General features: G+C 43.6%; 1 protein-coding gene and 1 long non-coding RNA gene across 3 annotated transcripts in view; one reads left to right on the top strand and one right to left on the bottom strand.

Annotated features, from left to right (window-relative positions):
- Nucleotides 1–5140, bottom strand: part of LOC111756357 (uncharacterized) — a 30033-nt gene extending 24893 nt beyond the window's left edge. The window contains exon 1 of the long non-coding RNA XR_010041906.1: nt 5072–5140. This is a non-coding gene — a long non-coding RNA (uncharacterized LOC111756357). The remainder of the gene's footprint in view (nt 1–5071) is intronic.
- Nucleotides 5141–12271: 7131 nt separating this feature from the next.
- Tagap (T cell activation RhoGTPase activating protein) overlaps nt 12272–23735 on the top strand; it is an 86839-nt gene continuing 75375 nt past the window's right edge. The window contains exon 1 of one of the 2 annotated variants that reach the window (XM_063232965.1): nt 12272–12688. In XM_063232965.1, the coding sequence (XP_063089035.1) occupies nt 12663–12688 (26 nt within the window). In that variant the 5' untranslated portion in view covers nt 12272–12662. The remainder of the gene's footprint in view (nt 12689–23735) is intronic. The other variant, XM_003468446.5, reaches the window with a different exon arrangement.

The following is a 23735-nucleotide window of genomic DNA, read 5'->3' as shown; positions in this document are numbered from 1 at the left end:
GCATTATGGTAATGATTGTTGATTACCTTGTACTCTGTTTTAACATTGTGTACTATGTCCATCCTTTGTTTTGACTGACTGCTTTGTTTTGTCACATTTGGTTTTATTCTCTTCCAAAAAAAAAAGTAATAAAAACTATGGGAGTAATAAAACCCAAAATGTATAACTGTTATTGTAAAAAAGAGAGGAAAAGAAAGTGCTCTAAAGGACACAACTGCAAGTGTGTTTAGGTGTGTAAGATAGATGACCATATTACTAAGTTTTTGTTGGATCATTGAACACAACTGTTTGCAGTCTCACTGTTTGACTGTCCACTTTGTATGCTTAATTTTGTAACTTGAACAACTATTTCTAAGATGACAATATGTAATCTATTAACTGGTGATTTCTTACTGTTTTTTTTTTTTAAATTCTGTATTACTTGTACCCTTTTACTGTTTTGTTTTGCTTTTTTTCTTTAAATAAAATTTTTTAAAAAAAGAAAATACGCATTGCCATAAGCTCTCCTGATGAATTCCTTTGCAGTTTCAGATCCACTAATTTAAGAAATCAAGCAAATGAGTTTGAGCTTGTGAGTTAGGAAGAAAGGGGAAAGTACACAGGAAAGAGCTTGTGCAGAGCCATGCAGACTGCTGCAAACCTCGGGGCATCTAAGGACACTTGAGGATGTGACCCTGCTTGTCTAGCACAGGACACAGTGGGATACAGTATGTAACCGTGGCTTATCACAGGTAAACACACATGCGCTGGTTACAGCACTATGTAAGAATGTAAATATGAGATAACAACCTGCATAAGAATTGTACAGTAAAGACGCAGGTGCCTCTTGCACCCTTGTGCTCTGCTCTGCTCCGTGCTGCCTGCTATCATTGCTGATGTCTTGCACTCCTGTGTTCTTTCATCTTGGGCCTCACCCAGGAAAGTCTCCCTTAGATCCCCAACTGAGTCAGCAGAGCTCTAATTGCTAACTTAGAGTTTACAGTTTTGGAGTTTTGGTTTAGGAACTTGAGTTGGTGGTAAAGTACCTGTCTGGCATGCATGAGGCCCTAGATTTAATTCCCAACACTGCAAAAATAATAAATAAAAAATAAAAGAATTTATAGTTTTTCTGTTAACCTTGTAAATGTCATACATGAGGCAGATTTTATTTTCAAATTAATAATGCCTTTAATGACTTTATGACCCCCAAAATGGGATACATATTGTTTTTAAATGTCAGGAAACTATTGGAATAAAAAGTTCAAAACACTGACAACAGCACATGTTGGTGAGGATGTGAAACCACAAGCGCTCTCATTCGCTACAGACAGAGAGGCAAAATGGCACAGCACTTTGGAGACAGTTTGGTAGCATCTTACAAGACTAAATCTACTTTTAACCACATGATTCAGCAGTCACGCTCCTTGATGTTTGCTTATGTGAGTTGGAAATAGATGCTCATACAAAAGAAATACTGCACACAGATGTTTATAGTACAGACTTATTCATAGTTGCTAAAATTTGGAAGCAACTACATGTCCTATAGCAGATGAATACACTGTAGTACATCTAGAAAATGAGATATCATTCAACACCAAAAAGAAAGGAGCTACCAAGCCATGAAAAGATGTGGACGAACCTTAACCATCATGAATAAGTGCAAGAAGCCAGACTGAAAATGATACATACTGCATGATTCCAACCGCATGACATTCTGTAAAGGGCAACACTGTGGAAACAGTAATAAGATCTGTGCTTGCCAGCAGTTGAAGGGAAAAGCATGAAGAAGGGGAACACACAGGATTCTTAGGGCAATGAAACATTCTATACAATGCAAAACTGATGAACACGTGTCACTATGCATTTGTCAATATGCATGAACTGTACAACAGAAGGTGTAACCCCTAATGTACACAGTGGACTTTGGGTGACAACGGTGTGTCCTGTGGGTTCATCTGGTGTAACATGGGGAGGCTGTGTCTGCAGGGTGGGGATTATGTCTGAACTTTCTGTGCTTCCAGCTCAATTTTGCTATGAACCTAAACTTTCTCCAAAACATAAAGTCCATTGTTTTATAAAGACTGGCAATATATAAAGCATCCTCAAATTTTACCATCCAAGGAAAAAATCAGTTAACATCTTAGTATATATCACTCGAGAATTTTTCTATTCATAGATATAACTTTACACCATGCCCTTACAAAAAGAGTGTCATACTAGGCTTTCTATTCTGTCTTTTATAAATTTAAAAAGACATCATGCATATTTTTAATATCAGTAGGAAAAAATCTACTTTTAATAAATGTCAACTTTAGTGGTCCATTACAAGAACTATAATTTTAACAACTATTTTTTTACTGAATAAATAAAACATTTCCAACATCACTGTCATAAACAATTCTGTGAGGACATCCTTGCCCAGTAATTAGTGTACCTGAGCAGATGCTCCGAAAATCTCCCCAGAACTGCCCGGTCCTCCTTCCACAGGTCAGACAGGAGAGCTCCTCAGCCCTCTCCTCTTCCTTCTTTCTTCCATCTCTTAAGCAGAAGCGTTCAGAAAGGGGAAAAGGCCCTGTTCCTGCTGACTCTGTGTCATGTTCTGGGGCACATGTTGGGGATGAAAAGATTAAAAAAAGATTGTGCTTTTTTAAAAAAAGCTCTGATTTTTGAGCTGCCTTCTTGTATACGATCTTTATGTCCTGAAGAAAACTTCTGTCTGAGCCTATGAAAAAGTGAACAGTGATTTCTCCTGTCCCTGCCGAGCCCCGAGGCAGATCTACTGTCCAAGTTCTACTCAGAATTTATGAGCAGGACATGACGCAGTTGCACAAATAGTCACTTCCTCCTAGAACAGAGCAAGAAAGAGGAAGAAAGGGAGAAAAAGAGAAAAGGAGCAGAAATGGAAACTGAGGCATGTGGAAGAAATGGATAAAAGGGAAGGGGAGGAATGGTGGGGAGTCTCCCAGAGAGAAAAGCCACACAGCCACAGTCACCCCCTCACCCGGACCTTGGATTATACTAGACACCCACTACAGAGAGAGCCACGCAACTGTGCTTCTATAAATCCTCAGGCCTTTTTTTCTGTCTTTACAATCTCAAACAAATTCCATTCCTTCTACAGTGGCTGCAGGCCATAATAAATACATCTCCAGCAATTTCAGCTCCTAATGCTGCCAGAATCCTTGTGCCAAACTTAATCAGAAAAGCCCAAGTTGCAACCCCTCAGCCACAAATTTTAAAGTGTGTTTTCCCCTTGACCATGTAATTGGGATAATACTCTCACAGAAATATCAACATGCATCTGAAATTGAAAAAGGATTAAATAAATCAGCCTTAAACCAGGAATATAAATTCACTCACATATTTTCCATTCTACTGTGGCAGTTGCACTAAGAAATCCAGGCGGTGGGTTAGGGGAGGGTTCCAGTAAACTCACTAGGGCTGTCATGAGTGAAATTTCAAGAATTAAGAGGAGGAGGATGTGAGACTGATTCAAATAGTGATAATAATGTCATATCAGCTTTCATAATAAGGTCACACAGGCCTGTAGTCTGGATCTCACCTGTCTTGTCTCCTTTCCACCATCCACACCCCAGACCTGTGTGCCCCATGCCCCATGCCCAGTTTCTTCATCAATGCCGGAACATTTGAGTCACCTTCCCAACACAGCCCCCACCCACATTTCAGTGCCACCCAATGGGACCCACTGGGAGGGACTCTGACTCTGGGTCCTGGAGGCAGAGTAACAGCCGCCCAGCCCAGGCGGTGAATCCTGAGGGTTGAGGACAGTGTCTTCAATCTTCGATGTCTGCCCATGGTCTTAGATCACCCCCTCCGTCTACCCATTTTGTACTGTGATGATTCCTGCTGAGAGGTGAAGGAAGCTGGGCCTGGCCGTGTGTGTCTGGGTCACTAGGGTAACAGCAAAGGTAGCAGGTGAGAGGCCCCCAGTATCATGTGACAGAGCCCAAGCCAGCTGCCAGAGGACAGGCAGCCATGCCCTGACTGACATTAAGCAGCTGCTGGACAGAAGAGGAAGGGGCCATGCAGGACTACCCACATGGGACCAGCTGGCCCACGCTCCCCACAGGGAGTGAGAAACCATAAAGCGTCAATCTCTGAGGACAAACGCAGGGTTATATGTAACAGGACTCTGTGGCCCTTGCTTCCTCATGCTGTGATAGAGGACTTAGCACTACCTCTATATACCCTGTAGATACAATCTCAAAGGACACTCTCCAGATTTGTAGGAATTTATCTGAAATTAGGAAGCACCAAAGATCTGTGTTCGAGGGTTGGAGTTGGAGACACGCGACATCTGAAGGTCAAACTAAGTCAGAGAAACCCCAGGCCTGCCACAGGGCCCCAGATAAAGCATCCCTCACAGCCTGAAAGACCCACGAGGCAGGCGGGGCCGCTCCCTCCCTGGACCTCGCGGGCACGTGTGCACACACTGCACAGGCGTCCACGGCAGCGATTCTCTTCCTCTGCTCCACCCTGCTGGTGACGAGTGCCCCTGGCCGGCCGTGGCGGGAGCTGGCCCTCCAGGGCTCCAGTAAACAGCCTGGTTCAGACTGACCACGGAGAGACCGCAGCTGCCTCAGCTTGGGGCTCCACCCTTCCCTGCCACACAGAGACCCCTGTTTACAGAAGGTGCCCTCCCCTGCGAGGAAGGGAGACACTGTCAGCAAAGCGCACTTTGAAAGTTATGGCAGCCCTAAAGTCACTGAAATTCAGTTGCCAAAATCCTTACAAGACAGAACGGCACATTTCTGAGCCCACGCTGCCCCTCCCCCTCCACTGACTGGGGAGCTGGCGCTTTGCTGGGCGCTCTCACTGCACCCCGCTTCACGCTCTTCCCAGCCCGCAAAGCCTCTACTGGTGCAGAAACCCGCTCACTCAGCCATCGCGGCGACTGAAGTCACAGCCTTTGGCACCAGCGTGACTGAAACACAAAATGAAATCAGCCACAAGGCAGACTGTGATTAGAAAGTGGTTGATTATCTACATAGCTCGGACCACGCTTATGTGTATTTACATTATCACCAAAATTGAACCTAATTTTTATCTGATAGAGAATGCAAAGGCTTACCCAAATGTATCAAAATATTCCAGATGGGGGAATACTGTAGACACGGACCTCTGAGTCTAAGCCTTCTGGGTTCTGCTCTGATCTAACCTAGCTTGAGCCCCAGTACTGTCCGTGTATGCGTCCACCACCAGAGGGAGACAAAGCTCTATCGCGGGAAAGCAAGCGTCTCCATGTACTGACTGTAAAGTACTGACCAGTACCCTCGCTGTCCCTGGGTCTCAGAGACAAACCCAGAATGCACATGGTGAATGGGAAACATTAAAAAAAAAGCATTCTTTCACTTTATTTTCTTAAAGTTGTTTGTACTTATTGAACGAACTTTGACTGCATGCCTTATACAAACCTGAGACAACCCAGAATGCTTCCAAGGTTCAGGCTGCCCATAGAAGTCCACGCAGATTTCTCACCTAAGCTGAGTCTCTCTCCACAGTCTCTCTCTAGAACTCACCTGTAAGGATCCTCTCAAAGCGGATGGGCTCTGCAGTTGGAATTGGAGCACCCAGGGGGAGGCACTAGGAGAGAGGACATGATCTGACAGGACAAACAGGAAGGGTTAAGCCACAGTGCACATGGGATGCCCTGGGGGACACACAGGAGAAGCTTAGGCTTTGAGGCAGGTTTGATAGAAGGCTGCTATCACAGGTGTTGATGCCTCCAATCCAAAACCTTGATTCAACCTGGCAAGGTGTGAGGACACTTTTCACATGAAAATGTATCTCCATCTCTAGTGATTCATTTGTAGTGACACTTGACTTTTGTATGGATGTATCTTATAAGGCCATGCTATGTCACTGTAAGGTGAACCTTTCAGATATGATTATTCCTTTCCTCCTTCTCTTCCACATCTTCCACAAGGGTTCAAGCATTCTTGTCCTCTTGCCTGGTGCCTTGTTTTGGTTATTTCCCAACACTCAGGATAGTATTAATTTTTAAATTTTTTTTATTTTGAAGATACTAAAATACAGCAAAACTAGACAGAACAAAGTCAACTGAGACAATACTTTACAGTATTTCTGTACCATGAAATTGGTACAGAATTTCAGCGCGGGGTACTGGGATACCAGTAATAAGTACCGTAGTGTATCTTGTTTTCTTCACAACAGTTGTCCATTCAATCAGGTATAGCAAAATCAAACCAAAAACAGAACATTATAATACCTATCAAGACAATATTAAATAGAGCAAAGCCATTAATCAGGACAAAGCAAAACAGTGAAAACAATACTTGCCTTCAAATAGAAGATAGAAGGAAGCCCCCATATTTGCTATATTGCATAAGGTCATCCTCCCAAGAGATGCTCAGAGCTCTGGCCCCGGGTCAGATAATCAACCCAACAATACAAGCATTTAGTTGCTTTATGTGCCTTAGTTGCTATCAAGTCCAGCTGTCCTCAACATCATCCAGTTGCTTAGGGGGAGGGGAGTTGGTTGGGGACATGGGGGATGGGACTTTTGATTCTCAGCCCTGGCGCGGCTGGTAGGCTCAACGGAGACGCTGACTTGTTCTCTCCTTGGCATGCCCACTGCTTGTTCTCGGCCGCCGCTTGCTTACCAGTAGCACTAATTTTTCTCCTGTGCTCCCAGACTAGTTTTGTTTATCAGCCAGATTGTGAGGGGTGTCTGTGGCCATACCACTCTGGACGCGCCTAATCTCCTCTGATCTTCGAAGCTAAACAGGGTTGGGCCTGGTTAGTACTTGGATGGGAGATTGTAAGGAACTGTCTGAGGCTGGGAAAATGGTCTCACATGGCTTTATTGTCAGTGCCCAAAACATGTCCCACAGTCTGAGAACACAACTGGAACTCAAGTATTAGCTGAAGAACGGGCTTAGGAGTAACTTTCTGTAGACATGAATGCTTGATCACAATGCTTGATCCCTCCTACCCCAGCCCAGTAACTCATCCCCTGGGGTGCTCCAATTCCAACTGCAGAGCCCTCTGCTTTGGGAGGATCCTTACAGGTGAGTTCTGGAGAGAGACTCAGCTTAAGCGAGAAATCTGCGTGGACTTCTGTGGACAGCCTGAACCTTGGAAGTATTCCTGGTTGTCTCTGGCTTGTATAACGCATGCAGTCAAAGTTTGTTCAATAAGTACAAACAAATAAGAAAATAAAGTGAAAGAATGCTTTTTTGTTTCCCATTCACCACACGCATTGCTGGGTTGAACACCTTTGTCTCTGAGACCCAGGGAGAGCGAGGGTACTGTCATCCTTGGCATCATCTCCTGCCACAAACCACAGTGTTCCACCTTCCCCAGTGGGCAAAGGAGCAAAGGGGACTTCCTCTTCTCAATTCTTTAGGGGCACTGAGCCATCTGAGCTCCCCTGCCTAAATCTCCTCTCCTCGCTTCTGCCATGAATGAAACCTCATTTTCACCTAGCTCTGGAAGCCACAAACTATCTTGTTCTTTGTGACCTGGGGGAAAATGGCAGTTCATGGTGACTGTCAGTGACCTTGACCTTGAGGGCAGTTTGAGTACCATTACAGGAATAAAGAGAGACAAAGGCAAAGAACCAAAACTAGTGTTGCATTCAGAATCCAATGTGTGAACCAAACCTGCCCCAGGAATAGCTTCAAATGATCTAGCATAAGTAGAAAGCTTAAAGTCTACAAATAAGGTCTGCCTTCTGGGTAGGAATTCTGGTAAAGTACAAATTACTGGACATTATAACTTTGTCTCTATAAACATGGAATCTCCACTCCCTCCTGAGCATATAAATCATTCCTTCAATAAAGTGATGAATACGTACCTACAAAATACAAGGCATCCAGCTAGATCTGGAGCTGCAGAGAGGAATACAGCACAGGCTCTGCCCTAGAAATACTCAACATGTTACAGAATGGAGCTCGTCCACACACGAGCATGACTCAAGCCAAATGTGTGTGCCTGAGAAACACACGCACTAGAAGTTCTCAGCCTTAAGCTTTCACAGCACTGAATGTAACTTTCACACCATAGGATTAAAGCTAACTGAGAAGTCACTGGAGAGGGGAACAAGAAGGCAACTAGGAGATCAAAGAGCCACACAGAACGTCAGTCATAAAAAATGGCATCTTGTGCCCAAAGAAGCCCCAGCAGGGTCTGAAGGTGTGGGGCCACGGTCACTTGTTAAACCTGTTACATATTTATTTGGTATTTAGGGGAAGGGGAAAATGTCACATTTAGTAAAAGCAGCAAAGGATGCTAAGAAATACTGGCTATAAATACCAGACAGGGGTTATAAAGCAGACAGGGGTTATAAATCAGACCTGGTGATAACCAAAGCATAACACGAGGAAATGACAATGAGATGGCTCGGTGCTCCTGCAGAAAGATGGACCCAGGAGCAGATCCAGGTGGCGAGTGGTCTGCAAGGATGCAAGACAAAGAGCCATGGACTTGGAGCTAAAACTATGAAACTATTTTCTCACAGTTCTGGAGTCTGGAGGTCCAAAGTTAAGGTGCTGAGAGAGTTCTTAAAACAACCTTTCTCCTTGTCCTGAAGATAACCATATTCTCCTTCCATCTTAGCATGGCCAGCCCTCTGCATACATAGTGGTGTCTTAATCACTTCTTATGAGGACACCAGTAATACTGGACCCCACACAACTCTTACCACCTAAACACCCTGGTATACTTGGATGTGGTTTGTCCCCCAAGGGTTTATGTGTTGGATGCTTGGTCTGCAGTGTGGTGGTCTTAGGAGGTGGTGGGACCTTCAAAAGGTGAAACCTAGTGGTCACGGAAATGCTGCCCTCGGAAAGGACTGTCTTCTGGGCCTTGAAGTTGAGAGAGTTCTTGCAAGAACCTGAACCTGGATGCTCCCCTAATTCTGGCTTCATACATTAAGACTCGCTTTTTCTGTGTCATGTGATCCTTATATTGTAATGTCATCAGCCACTAGTACTTCACCATAGCAAGTGCCTTGCCCTTAACCTCCAGAACTTGAGCGAACTAAATCTCTTTTCTTTACAAGTTATCCAGTTTCAAGTATTCTGTTGTAGTAATAGAAAACAGACTAATGCAGGCCATGTCTCAGGGGTAACCACAAGTATTAGGAGTGAGGGTTTCTGTACCTATGAAAGAAAAGCACTTCAGCTAAACTTATAACCCTACATTCATAACCTTAAAGTTCCCTAAACAAGCATTTTCCAAAATCACCCTGTGGAGCCAGATCCCATAAAACTAGGTCACATAACTGGAGTAAGGCACATCCTCTGCCTCTTTCAAGAAGCCACAAGAAGCTTTAAGAATATCCTTCCATGTTTGACAATAATCTCCTTCTTAGTATTAATTTTTAGTAGTATTATGAGTTTCCATCATTTCCTAGGTAGTGATGGGTACTTTCCTGGCACAAAAGGATCCCTGTCATCTTCAGCACCCCTCTTCTGTAGCATCCTTCTTACACATTTGTATCAGCAACAAACACATTGGAAAGTAAATGCATCTGATTAGTAAGTTTTTGAAAGATGTTCTGCTAGGGCTGGGGATTTAGCCCAGGGGCATAAGCTCCTGCCTTGCAAGCAGGCAGTCGTGATCCCTGGTACCGATAAAAAGGAAAAAGACAAAAAAAAAAAAAAAAAAAAAAAAAAAGATGTTCTGCCTTACAGCAATGCTTGAAAGTAGTCGTGGAATTTTTTTAAAATTCCCTATCAAATTAAGAAATTGTCTAAAATATGACTGTCCACCGGGGGAGACCACCAAGCTGTGCTTTCCTGAAAAGTGAAGCCCCTTGCCTCCATCTGTCCCTGACTGCTCCTTCAGATATATACTGAAAAGAGGTAAGAAACATGGTGAAATGTTACCAGCATTTATATACCAGGCTTATATCTTTAGGTTTTACAAATTTTCTTTCATAATCATATATGATTTTATAATACAAACTCAAGATATATTCTATTAAAATGTAATAATCATGTAGCATAGTATACTTCCGTGTGGATAAACATTTGCCTGTTTGCTTAGAGAGTAGTATCTACACAAAGTTAATATAGTTTGCACCATTTAGACTACGGGGCTGCTTCGCTTCAGTCACCTGAACTGGACAATGCCGCAGGGTCAACCGAGAGGCAGAAATTAGAAAAACAAAGACCCCTGAGCTTGCGCTGGAAAATTCCAAAAGCCCAAACCAGGACACATGCTTCCCAGACTCTCCTGCTTGATCTGCAGGAACCCTTCTTCACCTGGAGCTTATTGGAGACTCACGCCTATGGAGTGCAGCTCATACATTCCCAACCCCGAGCCCTCAGCTCTCATGCCACTTTCCTTTGGCCAACACCAGCCCACTCCCTCAGAGCCCACTGTCACCTCGTGAAAAGTTGCTACTGTTTCCTCATCAGCTATAACCACAGCCAGTGCTGTGTTTCTTGCACACAGGAACTGAGGAGCCTGTCCAGAAACCCGGCACCCATGGCAACAAAGGGCTGATATCTAAGGCTAAGTTTAACATTAAATAAGAAATATCAAAACACAGAAGAAAATACCTATGGGACTGAAGAAAATCTCTAATAACCTAACTATGACTGAATTGTGAGTTCCAACATCTTGAGGAACAGGCATAAAAGAGAAAAATTCTCTGCTTTTACTGAAAAACTTTGAACATTTATAAAACATTATTAAAAAGTGAGTAACAACCATCTGGGAAAATTCCAGTTTGCAGGTCATGCCACTTTCTATTTAAATCTATGAACAGAGGATATGGCTGTATTTTGTAAGCTTCCATAAATCTTCTAGTTTTATAACTAAATTGTAAATTAATTTGTATAATTATAATTATTCAGATTATATAAATTGTAGTGCTTTTGGTTAAATTTTACAGAAATCACCCCTTCACGCATAATAAACTGCTTCACATATAGTAAACTCACAGAACCAGAATTGGAAATCAACTGGCCCTAAGCATGGGGCGCCTACCCTGGGGGTCCCTCCAGCCACCCTTCCCCTGCTCTACAGCAGCTCCTTCTTGCAGACTGGCTCTCTCTTCTGCCCCAGAACACAGTAGGGGTGCATGGCCTCCTCAGGCCTCGCCAACTATTCCTCTCATAATCCCAAAGCCCATGAGACAGTTTCTTCTCTTCACTCCACTTGCCAAACCCCAGGAAACAACTCTGTCCTTCTTTGGGCCTAGTGATCATTCCTGAACCAACGGCTGAAAGTAACCAAGCACAACGTGAAAACACCCTGAGTCCCTCTGGGGCTGCATGCCCCAGTCACAGTCCACATGGCCAGTGCACAGCATACTGGGCTGCTCCTGACAGGACTGAAGACAGCCCTGAGGAAAGGAGCAGAGGGGACACCCCAGAAGAGACTGCTTACCCAGACCAGCGGCATTTACTTCCAATCACCTTATCTTTTAATTAATAAACATCTAAGTCGTTCAGTGCAGAAAATGTCTGTTATCACTTAGAACAAAAAAAACTCTGCTCAACTTATTTCAGCTTTTTTTCCCACACTAAAATCATTCTTCTCTTTCTCACATAATTAAAAATGTTAAATATTATCAAGCCATGATTTTTCCAACATGCAACATTAGGAAAGGAGCTGTGATCTTCTCAATGCTTCTGTATTTGGCAACCATTACAGTGAGCTCAGTCTGTGCACAGGTCTGAGGGAAAGTCATTCTGCAACTTGCTAGATGTCTGGCATATAGAATACGCAGCTTGGTAGGGAAGGCCAGCTGTTTACCAAACACCAAGGACAACCTAGGAGCAGAGAGTATATTTTAATACCAAAAAAAAAAAATAATAATGTGGCTACTTCCAAGATCTTGAGGAAATCATTGATTTTTTTTTTTTTTTGAGTCTTAGCTTTTTTGTTTAAAAATTGGGAAATTTGGACCAGATTAATTTTCAAGTTTGCAACTCAGTCTGAAATTCTGCAGGATCTTCTGAACAATCAACACAGTTACAAAGTTTCTGCATGAGTATTGTTTTTTTTTTAAATCAAATCATTCCAGTAGCTGATATTCATAAAGAAGAACACTGAAATGACCAATGTACTCAAGTTCCCAGAAGAAAGCGTGTCATTTATTTTCTCTTCCCACTTAGGTTTCTCCCAGAAAGCATAAGGAGCAGATCGCTTCAAGAGAGGGGCATGTAGCAGAACCAATTGGGCAGGCTATAAAAAGTGGCCACTCCTGTGGCACTGCTGTCCATGCGACAGGAAGGAGGAGGGCACAGTTCTTTAATTCCTGAACCATGTGGTAAGAGTGTCCAACTGTGGCCGGAGGTTTCTGCAGGGAAGGTGGCTGTCTGACCTGCTTTGTAAGGATAATCCTTCAGTCTCATTTGCTGAAAATAGACCCTTGTGGTGTGAATTTCCCAGGAATCTGGTGAATCAGTCCAAGGAGACACAGAGATAAAGACAGAGGCAGACACAGACACAGAGCATCTTGCTACTTTCTAGCTGATTGGCAGAGAAAAGAGCGCTTGTGTGCAGTGCTGGGCTCAGAGCGGCCTGCTCACAGCACTGCTGCCTGGAAGGACCACCCTGTGTTCTGAAAGCCCAGACCTGGTTTGGTCGTGAGACTCTAAGCTCAGTTCCGCCCACCGTGGATCAGCACAGCCCCATGCCTGGTCCCCGGTGTCCAAGAGCACCCCAAGGGGGAAGCTGCAATGGCATCACCACCACCAGGAGCTTGGTAAGTAGGGGAAACCAGTGTGAAGTAGGTCAGGCACCCAAAAGCCACTGCAGATGGAGTACGGCAGCTCTCCGTCCCGAAGGGAACAAGAAATAGCACCCGCTCAAAGGCCGTTCGTTGTTCAAAACAATGCTTATTGATTGACCTGATTTGGGTTTATGCAGAGATTTAGAATATATTTATTTGAATATCTGAAAAATTTTTGCAGATGTTTATTATGTTAGAAATGTTAACAATAATTAGCTTGAATATGAACATTCTTTCATATTGTGATTTTTGTCTATTAAATTTCATGTTTTTATTTTCTTTAATATTCTTTAATTCTTTAATATTTTCTTTATTTGGAAATCTCAAGTGAAAGCTACACAGGAAGGAAAGTGATATTTGTTGAACCTAAGAGCCAAGCTCTTATATTCTAACCAAGAATATAAATTTGTCTTTTCTCCCCATGTGTGTCCTTTGTCCCTTTCTGGTTGGTTTTTACATCTTCTGTCAAGTTCTGGGAGTAAGATCATATAGGGTCATGCTATAAAGTGTTCTCAAAATTATTTCTAAAGTTTCATTGGAAAGGAACATTTGCATAGAAGAGAAAAAATAATGAGTCATCATATTTTCAAGAATGTGTATCTCTGAATTTAATTGAGGAACACGAACAGTCACAGTTCAGCATACAGAGCAATAGCCCAGACAATACTTGCTAAAGTTAAACAAATTATAATTTGTTAGTTCATTTCCACGGGATGCTACATTGAAATCAATAACACTTGTTGACAGTAAGTCAACAGTAGTTAAATAAAGCGAAACTCAAGTTCATTAAGGAGTGGGCATCTTTCATGGGAAAGTCTCTGTAGTTGTTTTATAAGCAATAATGCCTATTGAAGCAAAGGGGCAGGTGAAGGGGAAAGGTCTGAATTTAGACCACTGTAGCCAGATTAGAAGGGGCAGCAGCAGTATTTGTTTTAAGCTCAAATTCAGGGCAGAAGTTGCTATAATAAAACCGAACTGCTCTGCAAGACTCAAGAAGGTCCAGTGTTTATTAACCAGTAGGGAGACCACACATTCATCATTAACTCAAAGATGACATGGTGAGAATTTCCATCTCACAGTCCCTGTGAAACAGCTCATGCACTGGTTTTGCTTTTTAATTACATTTAGCAGCTTCCCTGTCATTCAGAGACACTTGCTCATATCATAAGCACTGTTGGACGTTTGCCACACAGCAGACACGGGGCTCACTCACAGCCAGTGCGGAGCAGGGCAGAGTCAACCCAGCACAGTGCAGTCAGCGACAACATGGAGGCTGAACAGGAAACCTCCGGTCTGCTGAGACAGGAAGCTTCTAGAACAGAGGGCGTTGGGCGAGACAGAGAAGGGTACGACAGAGAATGAGCTGTCATAGACCTGAAGTCGTGGAAGGAAAGATATCCAGAAACAGTACACCATACGTACTAACGGGCTGTGCTCCTCTGAGAAGAGCTGAGCACCTACGGCACTGGCAACTTCCCTGCAGGAAAGTGGCAAATTGAATGTCCCACCAAATGAGAGAGTGGCTTCAGGAAATTGAAAGCAAAGTTCCTGGTCTTGCTGCTGTTGCAGTGAGCCCTAGTGGATGGTGAGGGTCTGGAGAGTAGCCACAAATATGGGGGCTCAGGATAGACTTGGGTGGTGGAAACCCTCAAACCTTGGTCTCAAATTAGATATAGATAAATTGATTACTGATGATCCACTAACTGCTCATTTGCATAGAAAAAAATTTTTTTGTTTTAGGATGGCAACAATTTCAGTCTTCTTATAAAATCCAAGATACAACATGGCCTGTCACATCAGTACTTCTTTTAAGAATATTCTAAACACTGTTCTCATATTTGAGATAGAAGCAACAGTGATCTGGATTTTTGCTTTTCTTTCTGTTTCTTTAAATAATTTTAATGCTAAGGGAAATGCCCTTTAATATTGCTACAGTATCAGATTCAGGAAGAGGAAACACGTTGGCACCTAAAGACACACAGGAGCCCGTATAGCACATTAATAAACTTTCCACAAGGGCTTCCTGAGCCAACCTGTCCCTATATCTCCCTCCGTCTGCACCGTTAGGTATCAGGGACTGGCTCTCCCTGGCTGTTTCTTTATAACTATAAACTCCCATCTCTGGGTTTTCCCTTTACTGCAAGTATCTTTCCATTGTTCATAGCCCCTAATGCTTGTAGTAATAAAGTAAAGGCTGATGGGCCCTGTAGAAAATCCCTGCAGAGCCACCAGGGAAAGTGAACTTCCTGTCCCGAGGCTTCTTCAGGGCTCTGGAAAGCTGAGGAGGAAATTGGGAAGCGTTGGTCACCGGTCACCGGAGGGTGCAAAGGGCTACGAGCACTGAGAGTGCTGCCCCCATGCACGAGTGTCTAGGTCTGTGCTGTGCCGAGGCTTAGAATGGTTTGGTAGCAGGTTCTTTTCATTTTTAATACTGAGGAATAGAAGAGGAGGATTATTCCCGGGATCAGGGGGCAGCCAGAGCCTCCTTGAACTTCCTCTTCCAGAGTGACTCAGGAATATGTTAGCTTGTCCTATGAGTGAGCTCTGGAGGCTGGGAGACCTGAGGATTGGGGATAAAGAAGTGGTTCTCAACTGCTCTGTGAGGTTTGTCTCCTCCAAAGAGTACACAAGCAATCCTCAGATGGAACCAGGGACAGGCCCTCCTGCCACTGGCACATGCCAGCCACAGCAATGTGGAAGATTTGAGAAAAGTTCTCGTGGCTGGTGGTGGGCTGAAGGCAGAGTGGCCCGAGCAGAAGCATTGAATTCGTCACAATATGACCATGGTCCTCCTTGGGTATTGCTAATAACTGTGGGTCAAATTGTTACCCACACCCCTGTCTTAATAACACACTGGGGCCACCATTCCAGCACCAAAGCTGGGGCTGCACATGGGCTTGCTTGGCCTGCCAATGCCTTGTTCCACCAAGGCCTTATGTACTTCAAAAAGATTGGTCCTCCTCTCTGCAAGAAGATTCCTGCTACCTGTGTGTGCTCAGGAAGAAGCACTATCTTGTCACAGGTCTTTCGTTTGGCCATCCCAGTTGACTTCATAGCATTGCAGGGCTCTGTCAGGGAAGGGTTGCCAAGTGACAGCTCAGGAATGTCTCGCTCACATCTCACTGCCAAGTTTCCAGCAGGACAGGGGCCTGGAATTCCTTTTAAAGTCCGCAGCCACTGGCAAGGCACTCTGAGTCATGGGATATGTTCTCTAGCTCTTTTTCTTATACAGCAACAGTCCTACAAAATTAGGGGAAATACCTGCCCCAAGTTCCTCAGAAAATTCTTGGGTCCCCTGACGCCACAGTGGAGGTAAAATGCTTGCACATCGGTTTTGTTTCATAAACGATCTGTATTTCCTAAGTTTGGAGTGATCTGCTGAATCCCAAGGCTCACCTGGGGCTCTCATGCTCAAAGTGTAACTTCCCAGAAAAAGCCGAGGGTGAGAACCAGCTTCACCTGGCTGGACTGCCCAGTTTTGTGCCTCCCACCAGTGTGGCTGCTTCCCTCTGAATATCTTTTAGATTGCAAAAGTGTTGCTCATCCAGAAACTTTGTTTCACTCAAGGAACAGACATAGAATGTGATATACAGTGTAAGTCATTCTTTTTGTTGGTTGTAACAAATGTAGCTGAAATTAATCTTTTCCTCACTGATAGAAAAATTCCAATAACTCTGAACTGAGAAACCATGTAAAAAGAGGAGAAAATGTAATTCATTCCATCCATGAGCTTTTAAAAAATATGAACTTTCTGCTTAGTCCTCATAAAATTATTAGTAATACCAAGTACTTATGAACCCTTCCTTACTGGCACACTGTATTCTAAGCACTCCACACAGACTTATCCTGCAATATTTGTGTCAGTTAATTGGGTAATTAGAACTACTCATTGCTGTTTTACAGACAGGAAACAGGCACAAAACATTAAGTAACTTTCCCCAGGTCGTGGCTGGTCTGCGGCAGAACAGGACATGAACGTCTTAAGGCGCAGCCTATGCTATGCCGCCCTACCTTTTTTCAAGGGTAAATAACAAAAGAAAGCCTGTTATAAGTTACTGTGTGACCTAGCAAAGGGCAAACAGAAAGACTCAAAGCAGCTAGACAATGTCCTCAGAGCTGGCCCACGGAACCCTGCTGAACTGGCCCTGGAGGGCACCCTTGGCACCAGCCTGCATCAAGATTCCTGAATCAGCCAAACCTGGGCCTCCCCACTGTATGCCCCCGCTGGAGAGTTAGCTCCTGGCTCTCAGGCTTTTCTAAACTGTCTTGTGTTGTGTTGTCTTGTCTTTTCCTTTCCTTTCCTTTACTTCTGTCTTCCTTCTTCCCATCTTTTTTCTTTTCATTATTTCTTTTCTTTCTTTCTTGCAGTACTCAGGATTGTACCCAGGGTCTTCCCACTGAGCTACATCCCAGGTCTTTCTACAATTTTTATATTGAAATAGGAACTTACTAAGTTACGAAGTTTCACAGGCTGGGCTCCAAATTGTAGGCCTCATGCCTGAAGGAGTTGAGAATACCAGAATCTCTTTAATCCTAATATCTCTGTGCAAATGACCAATGGCTGTGGTAAAGCCTTTGCCTGTTGTCATTTTTTTAATTTTTAATTTTTAAGAGAATAAAATCAAACAAAATAAAATAAAGTCAAGCAAAACAAAACACGGAAAGTGATATAACACTTCAAAACAAAACAATAGGAAACCAACAATGGCTGCCATAATGCCTCTTGTTATCTTCAAAATAGCTGCCCATACCATCAGACATATAAAAATCAAACCAAATAAAACAGAGAAAACCAACTAAGACAAAACAGTGAAAGTAATACAGATTTTGAAACAAGATAATAAGAATTGAACAATGGCTACCATAATGTATTTCATTTTCTTCAAAATAGCTGCCTGAACCATCAGACATAATAAAACAAAACCAGTGAAAATGATACAGGATTTTAAAATAAAATAATAAAAATGAACAATGGTTGCCACCTTTCCTTTTGAGACATTTCCTCCCCTTTCATTTTCACAATGTCTATTGTACATTTTTGATTCCACTAACTCCTTCAGGTTTTAGTACTAGGGAGACAACACAGCGTTCACCCATGTGAATCCAAACCATTTCACCCAAGAGCATGATCTCAAGTTGCATCTATTTACCTACAGGAGCCTCATGATTATCCTTCTTGATAGCTGAGTAGCTTTCCATAGTATAAAAACACCGTATCTTTCTTACCATTCTGCAGCTGATAGACAAGCCACCCCTGCTTTTTTCTACTTCCCTGTCACATGGAGCATTGTTTTCTCTCCTTTCCCTTGTAATCTATGCATTTCCTTTTGAGTTAATATGTTTCTTGTACATCACATCTTTTTTCTTGATCCACTCTGCCTGTGTTTCTTTTTATTGGTAAGTTGAGTGCACCTACATTAATGGTTATGACCAGCATGCACTGGTTCCTCCCTTCCTTGCTATTCCTGCTGTTGGTTCCTTACCTTCCCCCTCCATTCAGCTGCCTTCCTGCTCAGCGATCCCACTTTGCTGTGTTCCTGGGATCGTGTCGTTTTTATCTCTCTCTAGAATGTCCTTCAGTATTGTCTGTAGGGTTGGCTTGATGGTCATGAATTCCTTCAGTTGTTCTTTGTCATGGAGGTTTCTTATTTCTCCATTAATTTTGAAAGATACTTTTTCAGGGTACATCAATCTGGATTAGAAGATTTTTCTTTCAGTATTTGAAATACTTCACTCCAAGCTCTTTTTGACTTGATGGTTTGTGTAGAGAAGTCTGTCATGATTTTGATGGTTTTTCTTTATATGTGATTTGTTTCTTTTCTCTAACAGCCTTTGATACTCTGGGCTTGTGCTGAATTTCTGGGATCTTGATTATTGTGTGTCTGGGTATAGATTTACTTTGGTTATGGCTAGTTGGAGTTCTATATGCCTCACTTATCTGGATGTCAGTTCCTTTTCCCATGCTTGGGAAGTTCTCTTCTATTACTGCTGTAAATAGTTCTTTATGTAATTTGTACTGACTGCTGCTTTTTTACTGACTTCTAGCAATCTTAAATTATTTTTTTTGCATTGTCTTGCAGTCTTTGAAATGCTATTTCCTGGCTCCTGATTATTTTAAAGATATCTTTCCTTTCATGATCACTAGATGCCATCCCTGTCTCCAACGTCTGAAAATCTATCCTCCATTTCTTTCAAGTGGTTTTTCTAGCTTTCAATAGAGGGTTTGATTTCCTGGATATCTCTTTGAATCTGTTTCATACATTCTTCTCTATATCGTCATTCAAGGTTTCCCTCATTCTCCTGTGCTCTTGTTTTTCAATCCGTGTCTTCTTTAGTTATGCTCAGCAACCCTCTTATTATGTTTGTCATTTCTTCTTTTACCTGAGATATTATTTCTGATCTGATTTTTTTTAGAACCTCATGAAGTAGTTTCTTTACTTCAGTTACCATCATCTTAGAAATTTCAGGTGTGCAACTTCTGCTTTCTTCCATGTCTTTGTCTCCTGGACTTATTCTGTGTGGGCTGGAGGCCAGAGATTGCCTTTGCTCTTTTGTCTTGACATTTTCCTGGGTTCCTCCAGATGAGCAGGTTGTGGTGTCCTATCATTTCCCACGTTAGCTACCCATGCACAGTGTAAGGAATGGGTCAGGCACCTGGGGCTCTCCTAACCTGAGTTCCCCAGGAGGTGGTGAGGTATGGGGTAGGCTCCTCCAGACTCATGTGGCTTCTCCAAGGTGTGGCTGGCTGGTTCTCTTGGCTTGCACTGGCTACCCACAGGAGAGTCTCAGTGGCAGCCAGCATGCACATAGGGTCTGGGCTGGCTGCTTCTCCCCACCTGTCCTGGTTACCTGGGGGAGAGTCATGATGGTGCCCTGCATGTGTGCAAGGGCTGGGCCAGCAGGTTCTCTGGCCCCTACCTTTCTTTAAAAAGCCTAGATGATTCTCTAAAAGCAAGGCAAAGAGAATAAAGAATTTAATGCCATGTAAGGGATACAGATTTTTGGTTATATTTCTGATTTTTTTCAAGTAAAATTCATAAATTAAAATAGACAACCATCACCACTATAACTCCAGAACATCTTCATCACCTCAAAAAGAAACTGCACGCCTGTTAACAGTCTCTCTCCACTCTGCCCCACCCCAGGTCCTGGCAAGCACTGATCTGCTTTTCGTCTCTTTAGGTTTGCCTGGTGTGTTCATATTCCACATAAATAGATTCATGCAACATGTGGCCATCTGTGTGCGTCTGTTTTAGTTTCCAGTTTCACGAGTCAGTGTTTCATTCCTTTTCACAACAGAATAATACTGCATTCCGTTTTGCAGAAAGTCCACATCTCACCCATCCAGTCATCAGTTCACAGACATTTAGGCTCTTTCCGCTTTGGGGCTGCCGTGAATGATACTGCTGTGAATTTTTTACACCAGTTTTTTTGTGGACATATGTGTTTTCTTATCTTGGGGTAAACCAAGGAGCAAGATTGCCAGGTTACATAGAAATAGGACATAATACTTACATGTGGAAAGTTTAAAAGAATCCATTAAATCACAGGACTTGGTAGCTTCCTGTAGTCATCCACTATTTTGAGTTTTATAGCCTCAGGCAAACTTACTGACCTCACTGAATCTCAGATTGTTTGTTATTTTGTTATTGTTTCCTATGTTAAATGTCAAATGGATCCATTTTCTGCTAGTGTCTTCAGGAAGATTAACTAAGATAATGCAAGTGAAAGTGTTTGTAAAGGGCTCAGTATGAGGCTCCTAAATTATCATCAGCACATACTGGATCAGATGTGCCCTTCACAAAGGACACACACACACACACACACACACACACACACACACACACACGGATATAGCACTGGCCGTTCCCAGTGATTCTTTTCTCTTCCCAGAAGTGTCCTTGCTGGAAAATAACCCTGTGAAAGGCTCTAATTGTAATCATGACTTAATGAGTTAGTTCACGTGAAATCTCTAATCTAGAGAGGAAATAAATGTCTCATATAGGAATTTCAAGTACCAACCAGGGGGAAATATATTTTCACCTACACTGCACACATTCTGTGCATACTGCACACATCGTACACACTCTACACACAGCACACATGGTGTACATGCTGCACACCTGCTAAGCATATGCTTCACATGTGCCCTACATTACTACACATGCTTCACATGTTGCATACACAGTGTACACTCCACAGGTCCATGAACACTGCATGTAGACTCTACATGCTGTTTACATGGAAAATACACACACCCTTGCACACACTGCCTGAAAGCTTGTCCACCTTCCAGATCAGGGCTCCTCCATGCTGTCTGGCATGTCACTCTCGGGCCCTTCCCTTCCAAGAGCTGTCTTGTTATGGGTATTTCCGTCCTTGTCCTTCCATCTTGCATCATGTTTCCTCAGGGCTTTATTCACATCTAATCAGAGCTAAGCATTCTGATAAGCTGATGTGGTCAGTAGCCACCAGGATGAGGCAGACAGATGGCCTGGTACTGAATTCCAGCCCTGCCACATGCTGGTTGTGTGTCCTTGAGTAGGTTAGTTAGCTCCTCTGGGCTTTGGTTTCTTCCTTTGTATGCAGGGGTGATGACAAGTGTCTTCACAAAGGATTATCATGAAGATAAAATGAGACCTGCTCTATCACACATCAACACCAGTGCATGAGACCGAGTACTTGATGAAGAGTCACTAGCCAATACTATCACAACTATTTTCACTGTGTCCCTTACCTCCAGAGCAGCTGCATGTGACATCGTGGTGCCATCTTCATATTCAAGCCCTTGTCTCCGTGAGGGTTTGAGGTTGAAATATGGGCCCTGGTGCCTGGTAGGGGGATATGTGGGACAGGTGTGCTGGGCAGCACTGGTCAAGTGCCAGTGCACATGTGGTGTACCATTTATAGCACCCTCGGAGGGTCTTTGAAGTGGTCTCTGAGACTTAGGTATGTTCTGCCTTTCCCTAAACCAGCCCTGCTTGCAATTGTGTTGGTGCTAACAGACACACATATTACTTTCACCCCTTCCTGATGCAACATTTTTAACATTTATAATATAATTTAAAATTCTTCATTCCTTGTTAGCCTGGCCCACACTTACTTCCCAGGCTTCACCAGCTTCCCGCACTTACGTTCCCACAGCCGCAGCCTCCTGGTCTTCCTGACCCCGCCCTTCTGCTGCCGCTGCCACTACCATCTCCATCAGCCCCTCCACCTTCATCCCAGCTCCAAAGACCACCCTTTCTGGAAGCCCTGTTGGATCTGCACTGTCGTCTCTACCATCCTCACTCTGTACCAGAAATGCTATGTCTTCCCTTTGTCCCACTAGCATTTTTCTAGAACATTTTCCCCTGTACTGTGACTGTTTATTACATATCTTGTCACTAGAACCACACTCTGAGTTGTTATAACTTCGTTATTTGTAGCATTGTCTTTCATTTTGGTAGTTTCCTGCCAAGATCCTGAAAATAATTATTTAGTGTTTGTTAAGTTGAATCATTTGTACTCTTCAAAACAACTAAGCTGTAGCATTAACTCATGAAATAACTACCTTCGCTGTGGCATAAACCCACATCAGTATGAACACTCATAAATCCTGGATCTTCTGAGAAGGTCTATTGTCAAAAGTCAGTGCCAGGGGAGCTCAGTTGATTCCTGGCTGTGTGGCTGAGGGCACGTTCCTAACCTTTCAGCTTTCTCATAGACAGCATGGGACCAGCCTTATATGGTTGCCATGAAGAGAACATGAGTTGGTCTGTGGGAGACCCTGGCATGTAGGAAGCACTCAGTAGATGTTAGCATCTCAAGACTCATTTGCTCTTACCCTATGAAGTCTGGACAGGACAGTTTAGGTGTGTAGTTACCAGCTCTCGCCAGCAGGAGGCACCCATCTCCAGGATGAATCCAGGGAGAGAGAATTCAGTCTGAGGGAGGAGACAGACGTGCTTTTATAACTATCAAGAAAATCTTGGGTTTTAAAGGTCACCCAGGCGCTCTACAAGCAGCTGCGGGGGAGGACGTTTGGTAAGTTCCAAAGCACCTCCTTCTCCACCCACCACCTGCTTAAAAGGGCAAGGTTTACAGCAGTGGTGGAGAGGTGAGGGTGGAGTGGACGCAGCAGGCTGAAGGACAGGGAGAGAAAGCAGGCTGGGCTTGCAGCTGTTGACACCGACTGCTTTTGGCACTGAGATTTCTTGCAGAATTAACTAACATGTGCCTGCCCGCCTTACTTGTATAGTCAGTCACTTCTGGAGTTGGCCTCCTATCCCTTTTTCCCCACTCCCTACTCCAGTAAGATTGGTGATTTGTTCCTGGGAACCTGCATGCCTGTCCCATTCCCACACTTTCCCCATTCTTCCGGTGTCTCTGGGTCTTGCTTACTGCTGACCCCCTCCAGGAACCTTTTGGTGGCCTCCCCTAATCCCCCAGCTCCTCTCCACCAAGCCTTTCCTGAGGCCATTCCATAGAGGGTACCTTCGCCAGTGCCACCTGCCTTTTCCTGTAGCTGCATTTACTGCTCTGTTTGGTGAGGAAATGCATTAGCAATTAGATTATTAGCCACCCACACAGAGGTCATTGATGGGAAAAGAGCTGGACAAGAAAGGATGAAGAAGGCAGGTGTGATCCTGCTGCCTTGCACTTCACTCTTTGACAGTATCCTTTCAGCAGGAACTTCTCACACGTTTGTGAGACACCAGGGATTTGTGTCTCTGGGGATAGCAAACTGAATAAGGATATGCGGTACTGTCCTGGGGGAAGCAAAATGTCTTGGCTACTTTTCCCTCACTGCCGAGACAAAATACCTGATGCCTACAATGAAAGAAGGAAAGATTTATTTAGCTTACAATTTGGGGAGATTTTGGTCCATACTCAGCTGGCTCCAAGGCAGGGTGGCACAGCTGAGGGGCAGCCATTCATGACAACTGCAAGCAACAAGATCAAAAAAGGACAAAAAAAGGGGGAAAAGGATAAAAGCACATCTTCTTCCCTGCCTTATATTGTATGCCAGCTACCCGAA

Source organism: Cavia porcellus, unplaced genomic scaffold, assembly GCF_034190915.1.
Source record: "Cavia porcellus strain 051 isolate PalLab524CR breed Dunkin Hartley unplaced genomic scaffold, mCavPor4.1 scaffold_22, whole genome shotgun sequence".
Taxonomy (NCBI): domain Eukaryota; kingdom Metazoa; phylum Chordata; class Mammalia; order Rodentia; family Caviidae; genus Cavia; species Cavia porcellus.
This window is presented reverse-complemented; position numbering and strand designations above follow the sequence as displayed.